The 18,883-nt window shown below is 50.7% G+C and overlaps 1 protein-coding gene across 1 annotated transcript in view; it reads right to left on the bottom strand.

The window, feature by feature from the left end:
- The window catches only part of CAMTA1 (calmodulin binding transcription activator 1), a 267,647-nt gene that overhangs the window by 109,720 nt on the left and 139,044 nt on the right, over positions 1–18,883 (bottom strand). Inside the window, exon 6 of the mRNA XM_074161814.1 lies at positions 9,170–9,241. Coding sequence (XP_074017915.1) covers positions 9,170–9,241 — 72 coding nt within the window. The remainder of the gene's footprint in view (positions 1–9,169; positions 9,242–18,883) is intronic.

Raw genomic sequence — 18,883 nt, 5'->3', positions numbered from 1 at the left:
GACTGCTTTTTAGTTTGCTCGCATTAACGTCAGTCTCCTCATATATCTAGGGAACGAATCCGGGATTTTCTTTAAAATGGTCGAGAGCAATACAAAAATAGCAGACTACTCGTCTAAAATAAAGTTATGTGTTTGAAAGGGTTGGAAATTGTTTTTTAATCACTGGCGTCTTTCTTCTGGAATATAATCTGCCGGCTATACATTTTGCTTTTCTATCCAATTTCTCAGGAAAATGCAGCAAGTGTGTTAATAAATAATTTATAAAAACATTACAAAAGATAAAGCGTTCCTGCTAAAATGTTTCCAGCCTCTGAGATACCGGTTCATTTGTAATCCCCTCCGCCTCCCCGTCGCTGAACATCAGCAGAGGGTTGTTGCTGCCTTTCTCCGCAGTCCCGTTTTACTCATCCTGCAGGTGTCAAAACACATCTTTGTTTTGAAGGTACCCAGACTGACACAAGGGCACGGCCCAGCCTGAGTCTCCATTTTATCTACTACAGGTTTTTGTCACAAAAAGCGTTTTTCAGGAGAGCAACATCCTGATTTATTTTCGTGGTCCTGCGTGCGAGGATGGATGTAAAACGCTGACGTGCTGTGGGCTCTCCTGGAAAAGCGGGCTCTTGCAGAAGCTGTTCCCTCCGGCGTTTGTCCTTCCCCGCCGGCACCGGCACCGGGACGGGTGGTCGGTGGAGCCGCAGGAGAGGCCGGAGCGGGGTGCAGAGGGTGCCTTGGGCTCCCTCCCTGGGAAGGGGAAGGAGGCGGCTGGGAGGAAGGCAGCTTGTGACGAGCTCTGCCAGATGGAACTTAATTTTAGTGGAGCTGAAGGCTCTACGAGAAGCTAACACTGGAGAGCAAGTAAAACCCGAAGGAGGAAAAACCAAGCAAAAATAGCCTTCAATTTGAATAGATCCTGTGTGGGTCTATTCAAAGCAGACTGCAAGACCGAAGGTGGGTTTCAATGGATGCAGCTGCTCTGACAGCAAGTCGGGGGATGAGAGGACAAGAGTAAAGCAGAACATTACCCAAGGGACATTACCCCCAGAGAACCACCGCAGGCGCTGAGGGTGCTGCCCACCAGCTCTCAGCCCCGCTCCATCCCCCCTCGCCGGGGCTGCCCCGTCCGGCCGCGCTCCCCTGCCAGAAACTCGGCAAAACCACCAGACGCCTCCAGGCCATGCCCTGACCAAGAGGAGCTGCACATCAGCTACGAGCAGAGGCCACCACGCTGCCTGGGCACCACTCCAGAGGAGCCACCAGCGACTCCATCTCCACCAGCACCGACCCGGGGCACGGGGGCTCCCTCCGCTCCGCAGGACGCAGGCGATGGAGCCAGCACGGGGAGAGGGGGTGGCTGTCACCGCCGGTGACACACAGTGCCCGTCACCAGAGCTGGCAGCAACAGCGGCCCCGGGGGATGGGAGCGAGACGGGGGGACGAGCAGGAGAAGGAGCCGCAGCAGATGGACCCGCTCAGAGACGGCTCCTCTTGGGCCCCCGGGGCTGGAGGCAAAGAGAGAGCTCCGACCGCAGCGCAGCCTGCGTGGCCCGGCTTCTGCTCCGGCTCTGCTTCGCTACGACACCGGAGCACAGCGGGGCACAGCATGAATCCTTGTCAAAGCCCTCTCTAATGAAGTTTTGGGGCACTCGTGCTAAACGGAACTTGAGCTCCACACAATGTGCAGAGCCACAAAAAGGCTCCTTCGAACCCGTTCAACTATTCCTCCCTGTCAAACAGAGCTTTGCCGAGGGCGATCCCAGCGGGAGCAGGGCTGTTGGGATCGCAGCCAGGCAGCAGCCCCAGCGCCTCCTGCCCTCTCACCAAACCCAATGGAAGGGGCTAAGGGGCTCGTGAGGAGGCACAGCTAACACCTCTCCTACACGGCTTCTAGGAAATTCATTTTCAGGAGTAAGTATTTGTTAGAAATGTGATCAAAAAAAAAAGTCATCAAAATAATTAAAACAGAAAACTATTACAACAAAGTTAACTTTTGTTAACTTTTGGAACCCTTGGAATTTCAGTCGGATCAAGCAACACTTTCCGCACAGTTTCACCGATTCCAGGAGTATTTCAGACCTTTAATGTCCCCTGAATAATGTGATGAGAAGTCTCCAGGCTAGGCTGTCCCCGTGACGGGAAGGCAGCAGAGACGTGGCAGGGAGCACAGGGCCTTCAAAAAGGGCTGGCGAGAAGATGAAAGGAGAGAAAGGGGAGCGTGGTCTCTCAGAGAGATCACGTCAAAGGAACACTAAGGAAGCCCGAAAAGGCTATCCACAACTTTTTTGTTCTCTGAAAATGCTTTTGCCCAGGGAAGCATCGTGAAGGCCAGTGGAGACACAAGGGGACCGACTGCTGCATCCCATCGACTCCTGCCCAGAGTGGGCATCAAAAGTGCTTTTTCTGTTGCAGCTCAGAGTTAATCGATGCAAAAGACAATTCTGCTCCCCTGGCCATCCCTGTGCTCCCACCGCGCTGCCTTCTCTCACAGCACAGCTCCATGCACACGCTTTGCACTAAAAATAGGAACCCGAGGCAATTAAGGCATGTCTGCTTAACAGGTCTGTTCTGTAAATACCCACCCGCTGGGGGGAGGTCCTGGTCTGGTCCTGCAGAAACAGCCCTCTCCAGAGAGACACCCGTGCGAAGAGGCACCGAGGTGGCTGGGTCTGTCTGAGCAAAGCCACCGGGGTTCCCGTTCGCTTCTCCCCATCACAGCACCTCCGAAGGAAAGGCAGAGCTCGGCCGGAGGAGGGCACCGAGGGGTGTCACAGCTCAGGAAACACCTGGGCCTTTGGAAACTACAGCATTTGAACAGGAGAGAGGCAGGAGTTTCTCTGTCCGTTGGGCATTGTGCCCCATCCTGGCTGGGGCTCTGCCTGTGACCTGCTCTGCATTTTTCAGCAGAAGTTAACCCTCAGATACCCACAGCCTCTGACCACACAGTAACAATAGACAGCACTTTATACCACCTTCCATTTGTATTCTCCCCTGGATTTCCTTAGCTCTGTGGCAAGCACTGAGTAACAGCCTCGACAAGGGGGCAGGGACCCTGCATGGAGACACTGCAAAAGCAAACAGCGCTAGAGGCCACAGGTCCCGAAGTGCCTCCACTCGGGTCGTGGGTGCCATCATCACTGTCACAGCTGGATGGGACCCTGGACCCCAGACTGACCAGCCGCTGCCCCAGGGTCACCCAGCCCATCTGCGCCCCGATGCTGCGATGTGCTCGGGATGCTGGTGAGGTACCCCATGCCATCCCCTGCTGTACTTCAATACATGCTTAATTTCATCATATGGGCTAAAATTCACTTCGGGAAAATGTGCTAGTGCAGCGGCAACAGTTTATATTCCCGTTAGAATAAATGCAAAGGCTCGTTATGCTGAGAGCATCACTTACACCTTTCTCCCCAACAATACGGGACCAATCTGAAGTGCCCACACACAGCGCACGATCTTCAGTGCTTTATTGCCCAGTCACTTCTATTTTACCCAAATGAAAAATAAAACCCCATTACTAAGCAAAAGTCTCTGGAATTTTTATGAGATTGTAATGCTTCCAATTTATGTTGAAAAAGACCAAAATCCTCAAGCTGTCTGTTGCTCCTCCAGCCAGGGAGGTGGAAGATGCTGCTGATGCGGCGCAACACAAGCCATCAGAGAGGGCAATGCTGCTCTGCTGGGGCAACACCAACAAGAAATGGGAAAGTTTTCCTCTCGCTTAGGACGCAATGGAAAAATTGAAGAAAATAATGACAGAATGAACACCAAATATCCACGGGACAGCTGCAGACCTCATGTAAAATGTTTTAACTGATTTTCAGGCCTTGATACTTTCTGCCCACAGATTTCTGATGAGCTGTGTTTGGAAGGGAACACTCGGGGAACATCAAGCATCAGTGCAGACACTAATAGTAATAAATAGCTGAATATCAAAGTGTATAGAAGGAAGAATCCAGGAAAAAACAGTTTAAAGATAAAATATTGCAGACACTAAAATTTAAGTCTCTGACATTAAATCAGTGCTTATGGACACTCTGCAAGGTACAGCAGGTTCATGCAGAACCACATAAAGGCTAATTAAAGACCACTGAAAGAGCACTGTCCAGCTAAAGTGTTCCCTTCGGCATCTCCCAACTGCTCCTTCTGGGACCAACGTCTTGCTGGGACATCACCGCTGGTGTCACTGCTGATGTCTCCTCACTCTCCCCTGCCATGTTCTACCCTGCAGCAAAGCATCCCAGTGGCTCCAGCGGCCGCTGAGAACTCCCTGCCAGTGTGCAAGCAGTGGAGATGAAGTGCAGTTTCCCTGCAGCCCCTACAAAACTGGACTATCAGCAACTACTGCCAGAGCCCGATCTCTGGCAGGGCTCTGGCATCTCCCCGTGCCCAGCGCATCCCGCTCCGCTTCCCCGACCCACCTGCGAGAACAGGGGCCGCTCACACACCTCTTCATCAGCTCTGAATTACTGAATGAGCGGTTATTGCGCACGCCATGTGAAACAGGTATCTGCCTAGATACTGCTCTCCAATGCTTGTTAGTCTTAATTTGTCTGATTGGCCAAGACGAATAGGTGAGCACCAACATCCCCATCCACTCCTATCAGTATTCCCTGCACTTCCCATTCCCACAAGCATCTTTATCAAGAAAATCTCACCTGTGCAAATGCTGTTGGCAAACAAACAAGCTAATGAACAAATGCATGGGCTTTACTGAATATATGATCATAATTCATTTTCTTTTATTGCAATTTCTCTATAGCTGAACGGGAGGATGTCCTATCATGTCAGCAGCGCTGTTGAATATTCCTGATATCACCTTGCTGTGACTGTTGCTGTTATTAAATTACTGCAGAAAGCGGGGAGTCATTCAAAAAACCAAACAAATAATAACATTAATGACACCTGAGTGCCTAAAATGCACATTTTCCCCATATTTAGGCAAACAATTACAGAAAAGATGGCAATATGAGTAGTTCTGTCCCATGTCATGAAGAACTAGTTTTAGCCACTGTCTAAATTAATAAAAAGTTTTTAGTTTGATCCTATAGTACAGTTTATGTACTTCTTAATTAAGAAAAAGGGCAACACTTTTTAATAATGTATTACTTCCCATAACGGCAGCACCTTAACACCGGCACTAAAGAAAGGTATCAGAATCTGCTAAAGGCAGATGGAAAACGATGACCGTCCAACAACCTCAGGCTCTCCATCTGTGCAGCACAAGCGTGGAAGAAGCAAGAGAGGGATCGCTATTCCTGGGTGAAGATGAAACCCGTCTCCAGTAACCTTTGCAAACGCCGGGAGCCTGGCAGCTGCATTCATTTTAAATTCCTGGGGTGCCAATTACCAACATGCAGAAGGGAACACTGCATTTTGCTGCTCAGCTGTGCCAATGTTTGAAAATTGTCTAGATCTGAGAATCCATATTTTCCCTGTGTTAGTCATTGTGAATACAAACAGGGCTTTTTTTCTGCTTCTTTTTCCATTGACAGGAAATCTGGTGCCGTTTTGGAGGTCTAGACCCCATGGGTGCTGGTACCCGCACGTCCCGCTCCAGAGGAGCCAACAAACCAGAGTCTGCGCTGAAGCCTTGCCAGGAGTCTGGGGACCTGCCATCACTCACACCTGAAAAAAGGATTCACCAGCGTTGTTCTGCGCTTGACTAACTGCGAACAGCCAGGGTACTGCTGCTTTTAGGAAGCTAAAAGGTAATGCAAAAAAAAATTTTTAAGAAGTGCAACTGAAGAGCCATCCCCAGCGCCTCTGGTGACGATGGCCATGAGGTCATCTTCAGCCCTATCCTTTCCTCTGCCTGTCGGTGACAGCATGATCATGTGCTTCTAGAAATCAGAAAACTGGAAGAAAAATCTGAGAGCCCAATGCAGGAAAACACCACCACCACCTCAGTCATGCTTCCTTCACTCAGCTCCAAGAGGTCCACGTGAGAGGGTGCCAGCGCCCAGGGCTGGACCGTCTCCCACAGAGACACTACGATGCTTGCTCAGCAATGACAACATCAACTAAAAATATTAGAGGTGTTTGGGGTAAGACAGCACTGAAATCCACTACCAAGAATGGAGAGGAGGAGCTGAGCTGTGGTGCCATGCACCGCATCACCACTGCTCCGTGCCAGCCCGCAGTCAGCCACTGTGCCACCGTGGCCACTGTCTCTGCCTACGGCGGGAGGACATCTCCTGGTAGAGACTCACAAAACTGCATTTTGCCTGCTGATGGTTCAAGCTGACTGGTTTTCATTGCTTATCCCTTTGACCAGTCTTCAGGGAGAAGGCACATTGTGTCAATCATAAATGACAACGCAAAGTAAGAAATCGGATACCACCAATACAATTAATGGCTACAGCACAAGAGAGACTGCTGGTCTCTGTGGCGTGTTTGAGTCTTGGCCTTCATGCTGAAAACACCAGTCAGAAAAGATCAAGAACAATTGCATGGGGATTTTTAATCGATATCTAACCTGACAATAGGATTTGGAGGAAGATCATCCCATAAAACACAGGCAGCATCACAGACTAATTGTATTTACTTCCTATTGACCAGCGACTGCAGGCAGAGAGCTCCATATCCCAGGAAGGTACCATACCTCTCCCTCAAAAAAGTGAGTGCCACCCATGTGAACTAAAAAGACAAACATTTTGCTGGAGGCTCATGTTAAACATTGCCATATCTGTACCCATTTTGGAATATAAAAATCATTTATTGGGTGGTGTTGGAGTGGAAGACTCCAAAGCAGATGCACAAAACACCTTCTCCCTCTCTCTGGTCTCGCTCCTGCTAAATTCACTGTGGAGCTGAACAGAAACACTGTGCAGATGTTAGAAAAGCATCATCGGTTCTTGGCCAGCTCCGCGTAACCTTGAGCGCATGACTGAAGGGTGCCCATTTGTGCCTGGAGATGGTGCCATGAATCACAGGCCCCTGCTCCTCCCGCAGCGAAGGCACAGCGCGTCCTTGTCTCCAGACACCAGCGCAGCCCCTCCACAAGGAGATGTCCTGCAGCACATCTTATTAATAGGCTCGTAGGAAACGTACTTCCCACCCACCCGTCTCAATCCGAAGCAATTATCAGAGCAAAGAAGGTGCCTGAACGCCGACACACACTCTCCGGACGGGAACGAGCCGGACCCCGGGGCAGAGCCGAGGAGATCCCGTAGTGCTGCAATGCAGCTCGTTAGAGATGAGCATGCTAATTGCCACACCAGCCATGTCCAGCAATATTTCTAGGCAGCATGCAACAAAACCAAAAAGAAAGACAAAGCTCAGAATTAAAGAAAAGAGAGGTGACCTATGAGGGGAGGACCTCTGGGGGGACAAGCTCAGGCTGGGCAGCCTGCACTGGAGCAGGATCTGGGACTGCCCATGGTCAGGGACCACTTGGGCCACGTGAGCGTCGCTCAGGCCGATGGATAACAGCTCGAAATCATGGGAAATTTCCTGACAGAAAGATGGGCAAAGCTAGAAAACACTCCCTCAACGGTAACGGAAAAAGCTTTGCGGTTTGGGAGCAAACCTCCCTAAAGGTCACAGCCCAATTTTAGGTTGGAGCTCAGCAGTTTGATTTTGCGTCATCAGTTCCTCTTGGGATCTAACGGGAAGGATTCTGCTGCCTGCCCTGAATTTCTGCAGAAACAGGGGCCTGCCTTAACATTTTCCATTTATGAGAAAACATTTCATGAGCCGCACTGCCCTTCAGGGACGCTGGAAACTCCCGGCACTGTGGTGCCTGCGCCTGGGCTGGGGGATGCTGCAGAGCGGTGGCCATGGGGGGACCTGCCGCACCTCTTGACCCTCCGGTACCTCCCCGAGCCCCGGGGCGGTGGATGGAGGACACTTCCACCAAGCCTCAGCCCGAACTCCTGTTCCTCAGTGGGCAAGAGCAGAGGAACCGAGCGACCTGCCCGTGATGGACCCCTCTGCCTTCATGGGGACACCTGGGACAGACCCTGGCTTGGGGAGCACTGCCTCACTGGCAGTTATTCAGAGGGAATTCAGAGTTTCCTTTGAATTCTTGTGTCACACCATCCGTCACGGGCACTGGCAGAGATGGATGCTGAACCTCAACATGAACAGCTGTCTGTTGCCCCGGGCAAACCGGACCCTAAATCGAGAGGTTTTGCTCCGTTTGGGGCACCGAACCTGTAATGGCTCCTTCAGCTGTACCTACACCCCGCTCCCCCTCTTCTCCCCCTCTGCCTCCATCCAGGGACGCAGGGCAGGACCCTGACTGTGGGGAAAAGCATCTTTCACAGACCAGTGACAGCAACAGCATCTTCTTTTTTAATATGGAAGGGCAATTGCGAAACCGTGGGGAAAAAGGGATTATTTTCCATTTGCTTCTTGAAACAGATGTCACTTTCCTCAGACTTGTTTGTTTTCAGGACTGCAGGGGTCTAATCTTTAAAACAATAATATTATTATTACAATATGTGTCAAATGCTGTTTTCTAACAAAAGAAAACAAATTGCTTCCACTTTGTAAGCAAGGGTAACCAGTCAATAATATAAATAGCTCCTCAAAGGTAGGGTTATCTATCCATCTGGGTCCAGCGACTGCCCCCCCAGGGCAAACTCCTGCCTGTGAACCCGAGCACGCGGGGGATCAGGCCACTACCCAAACCCTGCAGAAATAAGAGGAAAACTCCACTCGACTCCTCCAGGGGCTTCACTGTGCCCACAACAGCCAGAAGAAAAATCATTGAATGACCCTAAAAATCTCCCTCAAGGCTGAACTCCCCCCCCCGCAGTAAAGCAGATCCATGGCAAGGCCACCCACAAGGGTCACCCCAGACCCCGACGCAGCCCCCCACACCATTGCCCGCCAGTGGAGCCACCGCCTTCCCGAGCCCCTGGGGCTGCCCCGCTGCCGAACGGGAAACACAGCCAAAACCCTGAGAGTCTTCAGAATGGGAAAACTCAACTAAAAACCTTAAAAAAGTCTCACTTGAGCTGACTCAGTGTTTAGGGAACATTTGAGCTGGCCTCATCTCTATATTTGCTACAGAAAATATATCATACCTCTGCTCAGAGACATACGAGGATGAAAATCCGTATCCCCTTCAGACAAACAAATCCCCCAAACAATGAAACGCGGGACCGAACGTGGCCCCACGGGCTCGGCCGGATCCCCCCAGAGAGAGGAGTGTGTCCCATCCTACCTGCAGAAGCCAGTAGCACCTTCTGTGAAACGTGGGGATGATGGAGGAATGGACGTAGCAGCCGTAGAGGCACTGGGGACACAAAAAGAGAGAAAGCACAGCCGGGTTAGTGGAGGGAACCATCACCCGCTGCCGGGGGATGCTGTTTCTGAAGTCGGTCCATGCCTGGTAACACAAAGCACCAGGTTACAGCCCCCCAACAGCAACCACTGCTCCAGGTCACGGAGCCCCTCTCCGAACAGCCCCCGCCGCACTGCGTCCCAGCCCACGGCACGGAGCTGGGTTTGGTTGGCTGCGTTTCAATCTGAAAACACAACACAAACATCTCTTTTTCCATGGTTTATCACCTGGGTATGTAAACCGAAGGTTTATAAACTGGAAAAATTGCTGTCAGGTATTTTATACAGCAAAATGTCAATATACAGTTGGCTTTTTTTCTTCTTCTTTTTCTTTTTTTTTTTTTAAAATGAACTCTGCTTCTCTGATAACTGGAATCAGTAAGGCCAAGGAATTCTTTCTGTAGGAAAAAAAATCAAATTTTCAGCATGCTAAAAATTTTCAACACCGCTTTTGGTTGGAAGCTAAGCCCAGTGCAAACGAAACGTCCAACAAAACTGCTTTAATTTAAAAGATCCCAGTACAATTTCTGTCCACAAGATTTGTTTATTACTAAGAAAGCAATACTATTTTCTGACTCTGCTGGATTTTAATATAGTGCACGTGGGGGATGGGAGTGCGTGTATTGATATATTCTCCCATAGTAAAGGTGATTAGGTTTCCTTAAATGTGAGATTGCAGCAGCCCAGCAATCTGCTCAGAGTTTTCTGCAGATATTTCCCCTGGAAGATCGAGGCCACGGGTGTTTTAGGCACACCAGTGTTCTGCTGTTACAGAGGGAAAAAATGAATAAATCCAACTACGGGGGACGTTAAGGGGAGTTTCTTTTTTTGTTTCACTCCAGCTGCACCAGCTACGATGACTCTCAGGATTAAGGTGCTCCCCAATCGCTCGCAGCCCTCTCTGTGCCCCACTGGGGGGTCCACACGGTGCCAGGGCGCCGGAATTGGCACCAAGCATCCTCCGGGCAGGACGGGACGGCCCCAGCTCTGGCTCTGGCCAGGCTTCGGCAAGGCCAAGAGGACAAGAGGAAATGGGCACAAACTTGGATGTAAGAAGTTCCACCTAAACATGAGGAGGAACTTCTTCACTTTGAGGGTGGCAGAGCCCTGGAAGAGGCTGCCCAGGGAGGTGGTGGAGTCTCCTTCTCTGAAGACATTCAAAACCCACCTGGACACGTTCCTGTGGGACCTGCTCTGGGTGGACCTGCTTTGGCAGGAGGGTTGGACTGGGTGATCTCCAGAGGTCCCTTCCAACCCAGTGTGATTCTGTGATTCTGTAAGGCTTTAACCACGTTAACTGGGACGTATGGAAATGGCTACTGGAAAAACTTATCGCCAAATCACCATCCCAGCTGTCTCCAACCAGTGGAGCCTTGATGCCACCCGTCGGCCTTCCCATGGCACCCGTATCTGCACAGGCATCTATAGATTGGCATTGGTGCCACGGCCCCGGTGGTGGTGGGAAGGCCGACGGGTGGCATCAAGGCTCTACTGGCGGGGGTGACCCAATCCCAGTGCCCAGCCACTGGGCCAGTCCCTGCCAGCCCCCAGCGTGGGGCACGGCCGTTCCCACGAATGCAGAGGGACCAGTAAATCCTCATTCCTAATCCTTCTGTCTGGAAGGCACCTCCCAAACCATGGGAACACTCCTCCAGCAGCAAGCTTGCCCGCCCTGGCTTCGTTAGCGCGTCCTTAATGAGGCCAGCGGGGCAGTGTGAGCCAAGCGTGGTCGCTTATCGGCGGGCACACGGGGAGGCTGCGGCAGCGGCTCCCCCCAACCATCACCGCTCCCAAGGTCGGCCGGAATTAAGAAGGATTTAAGGACCGCTGGCTGCTATCAGCCAGTTATTTTTAAAATACAAATGACAAAGATTAATGTTTTTAAATGTGTCAAGGATACATTCCGCACACACACACACACACACACACACAAAAATGCAGGGAGGAAAAACAGAAAGGAAAGAAAACCTGCAGAAAATAATCCAAAGAAAAGCTTAACATTTAAATCCCACCACTCAGCCCGGGGAGAAGCAGACGCCGTTTGTTTAAGATAATCCCTGACAGCGACTCCTGGCTGCGCGGCTCCGGGGGCTGCATTAAAAGGTCTTTAATGTTTGGTTCTGCTGACTCAGAGCTGGTCCCCGCTTCGGGAGGCAGCTTGGTGGGTGCCGCATCTCCCTCCCAGTCCCACCAGTTTCCCACCAGGACGGGGGAGCTGGTCTGGGGCATGGGGCTGAGGAGCCTTTGCCACAGCGAGGAACACCCGTCGCGCCGCAGGCAACAGACCCCCACGTACACTACGCAGACAGCACACCCCGACTCGCCGTGAGGGCGATGGAGAGACCTCACCATGATTAAACCAAAAACTAACAACGAGCTCTAAGGCTGAGCTCCCTGTGGCTCCCTGCACGGAGCAGGTAGGAAAGCTGCTCTCCATCTCCAGATCTGTCTGCCTGTAATTCTGGAGGCGTCGATAACGATTACACAAAAGCACCCCCACCTCCGTGAAACTGGTTTTCAACATTTCAGCAAACCATTAAGAAAAACGTAAGGGTTCTCAGAATTTACAAAGCATCCCAAATGCAGAAGTGATTTAAAAAATATTTTTCTTTTCTTTCCCCCCCCCATGGCACGACATGGGGCTGTAGCTCTGGATTGATGTTTTGGGGCTGGATGTTCTGGCTCGGGTGGCCGGGGTGAAGGGGACCCTCGGGTGAGTGAGTCGCTGGTCTCGGAGAGACAGCAGGGACTCTCCCCCACGGGCAGCGGGGAAACGCGCTGCGGTGGGAGAAACACACCCTGGAAACCAGCTCCTGGAGTTACGACAAGATGAGTGATGGCGGCAATAAAAACTACATTAATATTCGGATAAAAAGGCATAAGAAAATGTTTAAGACATAAATAGAAACCTCAGAAATCTGAGCTTCGTTGTTTTGGAGGATTTTCAAGGTTAATGAGTTAAGCGCTGTCAGATGACATAGAATCTGAAGTTTGGGGGCGCGGTACGTGTGGGTTTGCAGGGGGAGGGTGAGGAGGCGACGGGGGGCAGCGCCAGACGCCGTGCCCCGCACGGGGGGGACGCGGCTCGACACAGGACACTGCGACCCATCAGGAGAACGGAGCCACGTCCCCAGCCTGAGGAGACAGGTAACCAGGGCACACCTCGTGCCGTCGGCTAAAGGAGTCTTTAAAATGAATTCTTGCTCAAAACAGGCAGAAGGGGTTTCATTAGCTGGGGTTTCTTTCTTTTTTTTATTTTTTTTTTATTGGGAGGTGAAATGCGGAGGCCTGTGTGTCTGTGGCGATGTTAATGCCAGGCTGGGCGCGCAGCCAACGCATTAAGCGAAATCGAATTCCTGAAACCAGCTTTAATCAGCAGATTTTTAAGGTTAGAATGACTCTCTCCTCTGGAAGGCTTGCCAAGGTTAATTCTGTCCTGAGCAGGCTGAATTAATGGGCTGGACAGGGGAGAACATTTTTTTTTCATGATTCTCTTTTAAGTTTACAAAATCTCCAGGAGAAAAGAAATGGCATTCCTGAACCACCCGCAGAGAAACGCCACTTCAGCAGCTCATTGACTCCCGCTCCGAGCGCGGGACGTGAGCGGCCACCTCCTCCCGTGGGGGCATCAGCCCGGCCCCCAGAGCTGCCCCGCAGGGCATCGGCCGAGGGATGGGGACCCCGGCCCACAGGGATCGCTCCTGGGACTCCCCTTCATCCTGAACCTTTTTAAAATCGATGGGTAATTAAAGAGAAAAGGGCCTTCTCCAGGCAGGGGGGAGAGCTGTGCAATTACAACCGCCTACCCCTCCATTTACATGCAGTCCACATCTCGCATTATCAAACTTCTGAATACCAGAGGGGGGAAACAAAAAAAATCAAAGTATTAGTGGATTTTTTTATCCTGAGCTCCTTAAAGTGATCGTGGCTTATTTAAAAATAATACAATAATGCTGAGGTGTTCTTCCTTAACAAGAACACCTTGGGAATGGAAATAGGAAAGCAAGAGAATCAAAAATTCAAGATAGGGTTGGACAGGCTTTGAAATTCTTCTCCCTGGTGAGTTACACTAGTGGATATTTAAAAAAAAGAAAAAAAAATGCCTAGATTTTGTTCAGATTTTCACACTGAATTCCCAATTCCCTTAATAAGAAGCTAAATCAATCTTTAGAGAACAAACCACGTAAGACCTGTGGCTCTAAATTATTAAAATATACTCGAGTAATTTCATGGTGTAAGGCTTCAACTTCCAGTACCCCTACAGACACCGCGAGCAGGATCCGCTCCGGTTATTCTGGAATAAGGTGCCCCCCGTGGGGATGGAGCAGGGTCCTCACTCGGCACCTCGGGGACACGCTGCTGCTGCGGGACCTCTCCCAAACATCCATCAGAGATGTCCCCGTCCTCCCACGGGACAGCCATGTCCGCGTCCCCCTCTCCCCACCAGCCAGTCTTTCAGGTCCTCCTTGTTTCTTTTGGAGAGGAAAGACGAGAAGGAGGAATGAACCTGCCAGGAAAGGGCCCGTGTTCCCTGTGTGAAGCCCAACAGCTCAGGATTTGCACCAAAATCCCCAAATAAATAGTCTTTTCAAACGAACATGCTCATGGCAACAGCAGTAAAAAATGCCCCAAATAATGGAATCTGACTACAAGACAAGTGAAATCAAAAACATGGTGTAAAAAGAAAAAAAGCATGAAATCATCAAAATGGGAGATGTGGAATTCCTTATGAAAAGGCTCCTGAATCAAGTAAATGCACCTGCAGAAGAAAAGGCTGCTGCCTGAGGGGTGGAAGGAGCTGGAACCCCTGTTTCGGAGATACCAGTCAAAATGCAAAAATAAAACCCACTCTCTCATCCCTCTCACAGACGTTTCCAGTGTAAGTTCATGCAGATGCTACTGTTCTCCCATTCTTTTCACCAACTTTTTCATATCGCAGCAGAGACACTGCCCAATCTTCCTGAAACCGATTTCTCTGTATTTCATACAAATCATGATCAGAGAACTTTGTCAGCTGTTTGCAGTAATGTGTTTGTTTTACACGTAGGAGCAATTTTCCATCTGTGACAGGTACCCAACAAAATTCTCTGCCGACCTCCTCCGAGGTAGAGGGGCAGAGCACGGCTGGAAAAACAAGGCCACTGAAGACCTCGAGTCCCAGGCGTGAGCTGCCTCTTGGCCACCAAACCAAGCATCGGGGAAAACCCTCAGATCTGACGCGTGTCACTTCTCTTTTCAAAGAGACCTGAAGTAAGTGCCCTCCGAGATGGGGTTATCTTGCAGCAGATGGTCCTTCCTTCAGGACAGGGATGCTAAAGCCACGGACACGTTCCAAACCCATTTAAAGATCAGATTAGGCTCGCCCCTGTCAGCCGCCAGAGCTGGGAGACAGCAGCGGCTCCCGCCTGCTCCATTAATCAAAATTCAGTGAGAAAAGCCAACGTGCTGCTATAAAACCTCCTGACTCGATGCCAACACCACGCGTGGGGAACCGAGTGCCATCAATCTTACTTTTCCTCCCCCGGCAGCGAGATGCGGCCGGGGAGGGGGGAGCGACGACGGGGGCTTGGCCAAGTGAGCGGAGAAGCAGGTTTTTGACAACTCTCCCGGGGAACAGCGATGCCCGGTGACACCAAGTTGACGGGGATGCGACAAGAAACCGACCTCAATGTTTCTCCGTACAGATCGGCCCCGGTTCAGCTTCTAAAACAGGGAGGTGTGACGCGGCCGAGCCCAGCAGCGCCCAGGAGCCGCCGGGGGGGCTGCCCCCGGAGCTCTTATTTTGATCTGAGAAGGGAAAAAAGTGTCACAACATAGGGAGGCATCCAAAATCCTCCGTTACTGCAGAAAATCTTCAACTAAAACACTGCTAAACATGTTTTCTCACTCCCGATCTTAGTGAAACGCAGACGTGAGACAGGTTTGGATTTTCCTCCATCGTTTCTAGGCAGTAACTTTGATTCAGCAAAGTGTAAAACCGCGCTCAGGTCTCGGCGCTGCACTGACCTGCGCTGCTGGCAAGGTTCGCCTTTTATCGATGTCACCTGAACTTAAGCAATTGCTTGTGGTTTGCCACCTGGGGCAAGGCGTCCCTACGTACTGACAGCACGTCTCGGGGAATGCCTTAAAATTTCTGCACGGTTGCAAAATCCCGGAGAATCTGACCCTTCCTTTCTGGCTGCGGCGGGCACAGCCGCAGCGTCGGGGCACCGGCCGCCGCTCAGGCATCCAGCCCCCAGCAAGAATTTCAGTTTTGATCCTATTGGCTCATTTTCTGACGTTTCAAACCCTCCTGATGCCCTTGATGTCACCAGCAGTTATACCTAGATAACGGCTCCTGGACTGTGCCCAGGGACCTGGTTTGATGGCTGATCAAGGCAGGAGGGGCTACCGCAGCCTCAAAACCTCGAGCCAAGCTCTATTCGTTGCAGGACCTTGTCACTTCTGGTAGCTTTTGTTACCAAATATTGCCCTGTTTACCTCGGGACTTGTTAGAAAGCAATTTTTGAAATGCTCAATATTTAATGAAATATTTAAATGTTTAATGGGTTCTTTTTCAAACCCTGTTTTCACTCTGTGGAGCTCGGAAGTCACTGCAAGGATTGCGGGTTTCAACTTTCTTACTATTAGAAATTATTCTTCTAATGACATTGGCTAATTGGCAGAAATCTGTGTATATGGGTACCAAACCTTGGTGCCCCAAATTCTAAAATTTAATTTTTATGCCTACAATCCTACGCTGTATGCCTGACAGACATCCCCCACCCTCCCAACCTGACCCTCAGACCTTTCTTTACCACAGTCCCACTGCACAGACCATGGCTCTTCACCCAAAGCCCTCGCAGGTGGCGCAGGGAGCGGTGCCACTTTGGGGAGGAGAAGGACGGGGACCCGGTGGCTCTGCCTCGGCAGAACCTCTCGCTGGGCTCCCACCTTCCTCGTTAGGATGCTAATGGGAAGCAGCCGCTCTCCTGGCGGGAAGGGGCTCGGCCATCAAAGCCTCACACAGACCTTCAAAGCCCCTTGCACGGCCGGGCACCACGGAGCCTTTCCATCACAGTTGCCACAAAGGAAAAGTTACGCAGAAATGTCATTACAAATCCAGCGGGGCTGTCACGCAGTGGGTTAAATTATTATAATAATAAACAAGTTGGTAACAGCATTTTCCAGCCTGCCCAAGCCTCTCTTTTCTATACCTTATGCTGGCAGCCGGCGTTGTTTTCAGTAGAGTGTTTACTGGTAGCGTCCGCTGGCCATCGAACCCTCCAGCACTTACCCATTGATCCTGCCTGCAGCTCAGCGGCGAATTACAGTCCAAGGTCAACCCTTTCTGCGGCCTGTTTCCATCCCGTGCCAGCCCCTGCCTTTCCCGTCCAAGGGAGCCTGGCCACCAGCCTGGCCACCAACCTGACCACCAGCCTGGCCAGCAGCCTGGCCACTGACCTGTTTGCCGTCCCTGGGGAGGCCGGGCCAGCGCAGGCAGCGCCAACGCAGAGAAATTCGCCTTCCTGTGATGGCGAGAAGCATGTTGGCTCCCTGACCTTCCACTGCAGACTAAAACAACACCGCAGCATGCTACACGCCAGCTATCAAACTCTTATTTTTTTATACTGGTAATTCTTTTAATAAGAATTCTTTAAATATTTATGCACAGAAACGCATGAGGCCAGTTCAACAAGAAGCGATGGCTTTAATCTTGCTGGCTCTGCAGGGATGCTGCCTGCTGCTCCGCGCTCACGGGGGAGCCAGGGACAGGACTTGCAGAGTCACCTCATCCCTGGCAGCCCAGCTCCAGCCCTGCTGCATCGGTGGGAATCCTGCCATCGCCTGCAACGTGGACAGGGTTTCAACATCTTCCCAAAGTCCTGAACCACGTCCTGCACGAAGTCACGGGAGGAAAAGCACATGGCGCTGTTTCTCCAAAAAGCAAACATGAGACAGTGTCTCTACAAGAGCAAAATTTGATATGAATTTTCTGTTATTTGCGATGCTGTCAACTGCAAGACGATTCAATAGGAACTGCCCACGCCAGCCTGCTACTTTATTGCTCAAATTGGTATTAGCCACACACTTGCAATTGGGTTATCCTTGAGTTTTGACTACAGCTAACCTCATAAAATCTTTCATGAATTCCATAGGAAGCAAAATCCACATCCCGGTCCTGCTGTAGCATCATTGGTATGCAGCCCCGCACACCCACCTGCGGTAGCTGCCTGTTCATAAATGCATATTTCGTTATTAATATGGGGATACTTTAATCTCAGTCTAATTTTACCTTTAGGGAAGCTGTATCCTGAGGCTTCCAGGAGCTAAAACCCTCCAGATGCAGCGGTGTAATTTGTATTCAAAGCAGCAGGTCTATCTGTCAACATGTTTGTCTCCCCTATCTGCCAACTCTTATTTATAATCCCATTCAGATTAATGAATGACAGTAGTTCTCATCACAAGAAATTTGATTAATCAATTGAAGTGCTTAATCACCCCGGCCGCGGTGAGAACCGCAGGGGAGGGATGCTGCCTGGATAGGGACAAAGTTGTGAGATGTAGGAGGAAAATGCTGCAGCTTTCCCTTGGGAACAACTCAGGGGAGGAGCGAGCATGGGATCCTTGACGGGATTACGAGTTTTCCAGGAGCTGCAAGTTTCCTGAGGACCAGCAGTCATGGCCAATTAGTGACAAAATATCCTTTTCAAACTACCTCCTGATCTGACACAAAAGGCTTCACGCTATCCACCTAATTCCCTGCTACCCATGTCTCTCGCCACCAAACCCCAAACCCATCAATCATAACACAAACCCCACGGGGGATGACAGTGATAACCCAGCTGGGCACCCTGTGCGGCATCCTGCTCCGAATCAGCTCCTGCCCAGCGCTTCCCTGTACCACAACGACCCCCGTGGCCTGGCAACCGCCAGCCTGAATATTCTAGAATAACCTCCAGGGTTTTCTGCAGACCTGAGAGATGTTTCCGATGACGATTCAGAGCAAGGTTGAGTACAAAGCACTGATTTCTAGGAGGGTGATCCAGGAGAGAGCCCATGCAGTGTGAACGCTGCTCCGAAGCTACTCTTGTGGATGCTCTGAATGACGCGATAAAACCAAAATAATGTATAAAACATCCGAATCTCAGGAATAACATCATCTTCCCTTCTATGAAAGAGAAGTTTACAGAGAAGAAGAAGAAGAAGAAGAACAACCACTCAGAACTGGCAGACAAGATATATCTGAACTTTATGACCAAGAAGCAGGCGTTCATCATGAACTGGCTCTGGATATTAAGATAACAGGCATCTTGTGAATACACCAGTCAATATTGCTTCAAAATAAGCACCAGCTGTGCCGCTGCCAAGACTCGTCTCCTGGCCACTGACTGGAAATTAAGATCAGAGCCTCCTGATCACGCTCTTCAGGAATCGAAGCCCAGCACTATTAAATCTTCGCACCAGTGATCTGACGGCAAACAGGGAATTGCTGCAAAGGAAAGTTCCAAGTGACCAGAGGAGCGTGGACCTGGGTACAAACAGGGTGGCATGGGCTCCATGGGTGGATGGTCTAACGACTCCCTGTTCAATATGAAACAGCCCGAGTTTGCAA

The sequence above is a fragment of the Numenius arquata genome, chromosome 20 (assembly GCF_964106895.1).
Source record: "Numenius arquata chromosome 20, bNumArq3.hap1.1, whole genome shotgun sequence".
NCBI classification, from domain to species: domain Eukaryota; kingdom Metazoa; phylum Chordata; class Aves; order Charadriiformes; family Scolopacidae; genus Numenius; species Numenius arquata.
This window is presented reverse-complemented; position numbering and strand designations above follow the sequence as displayed.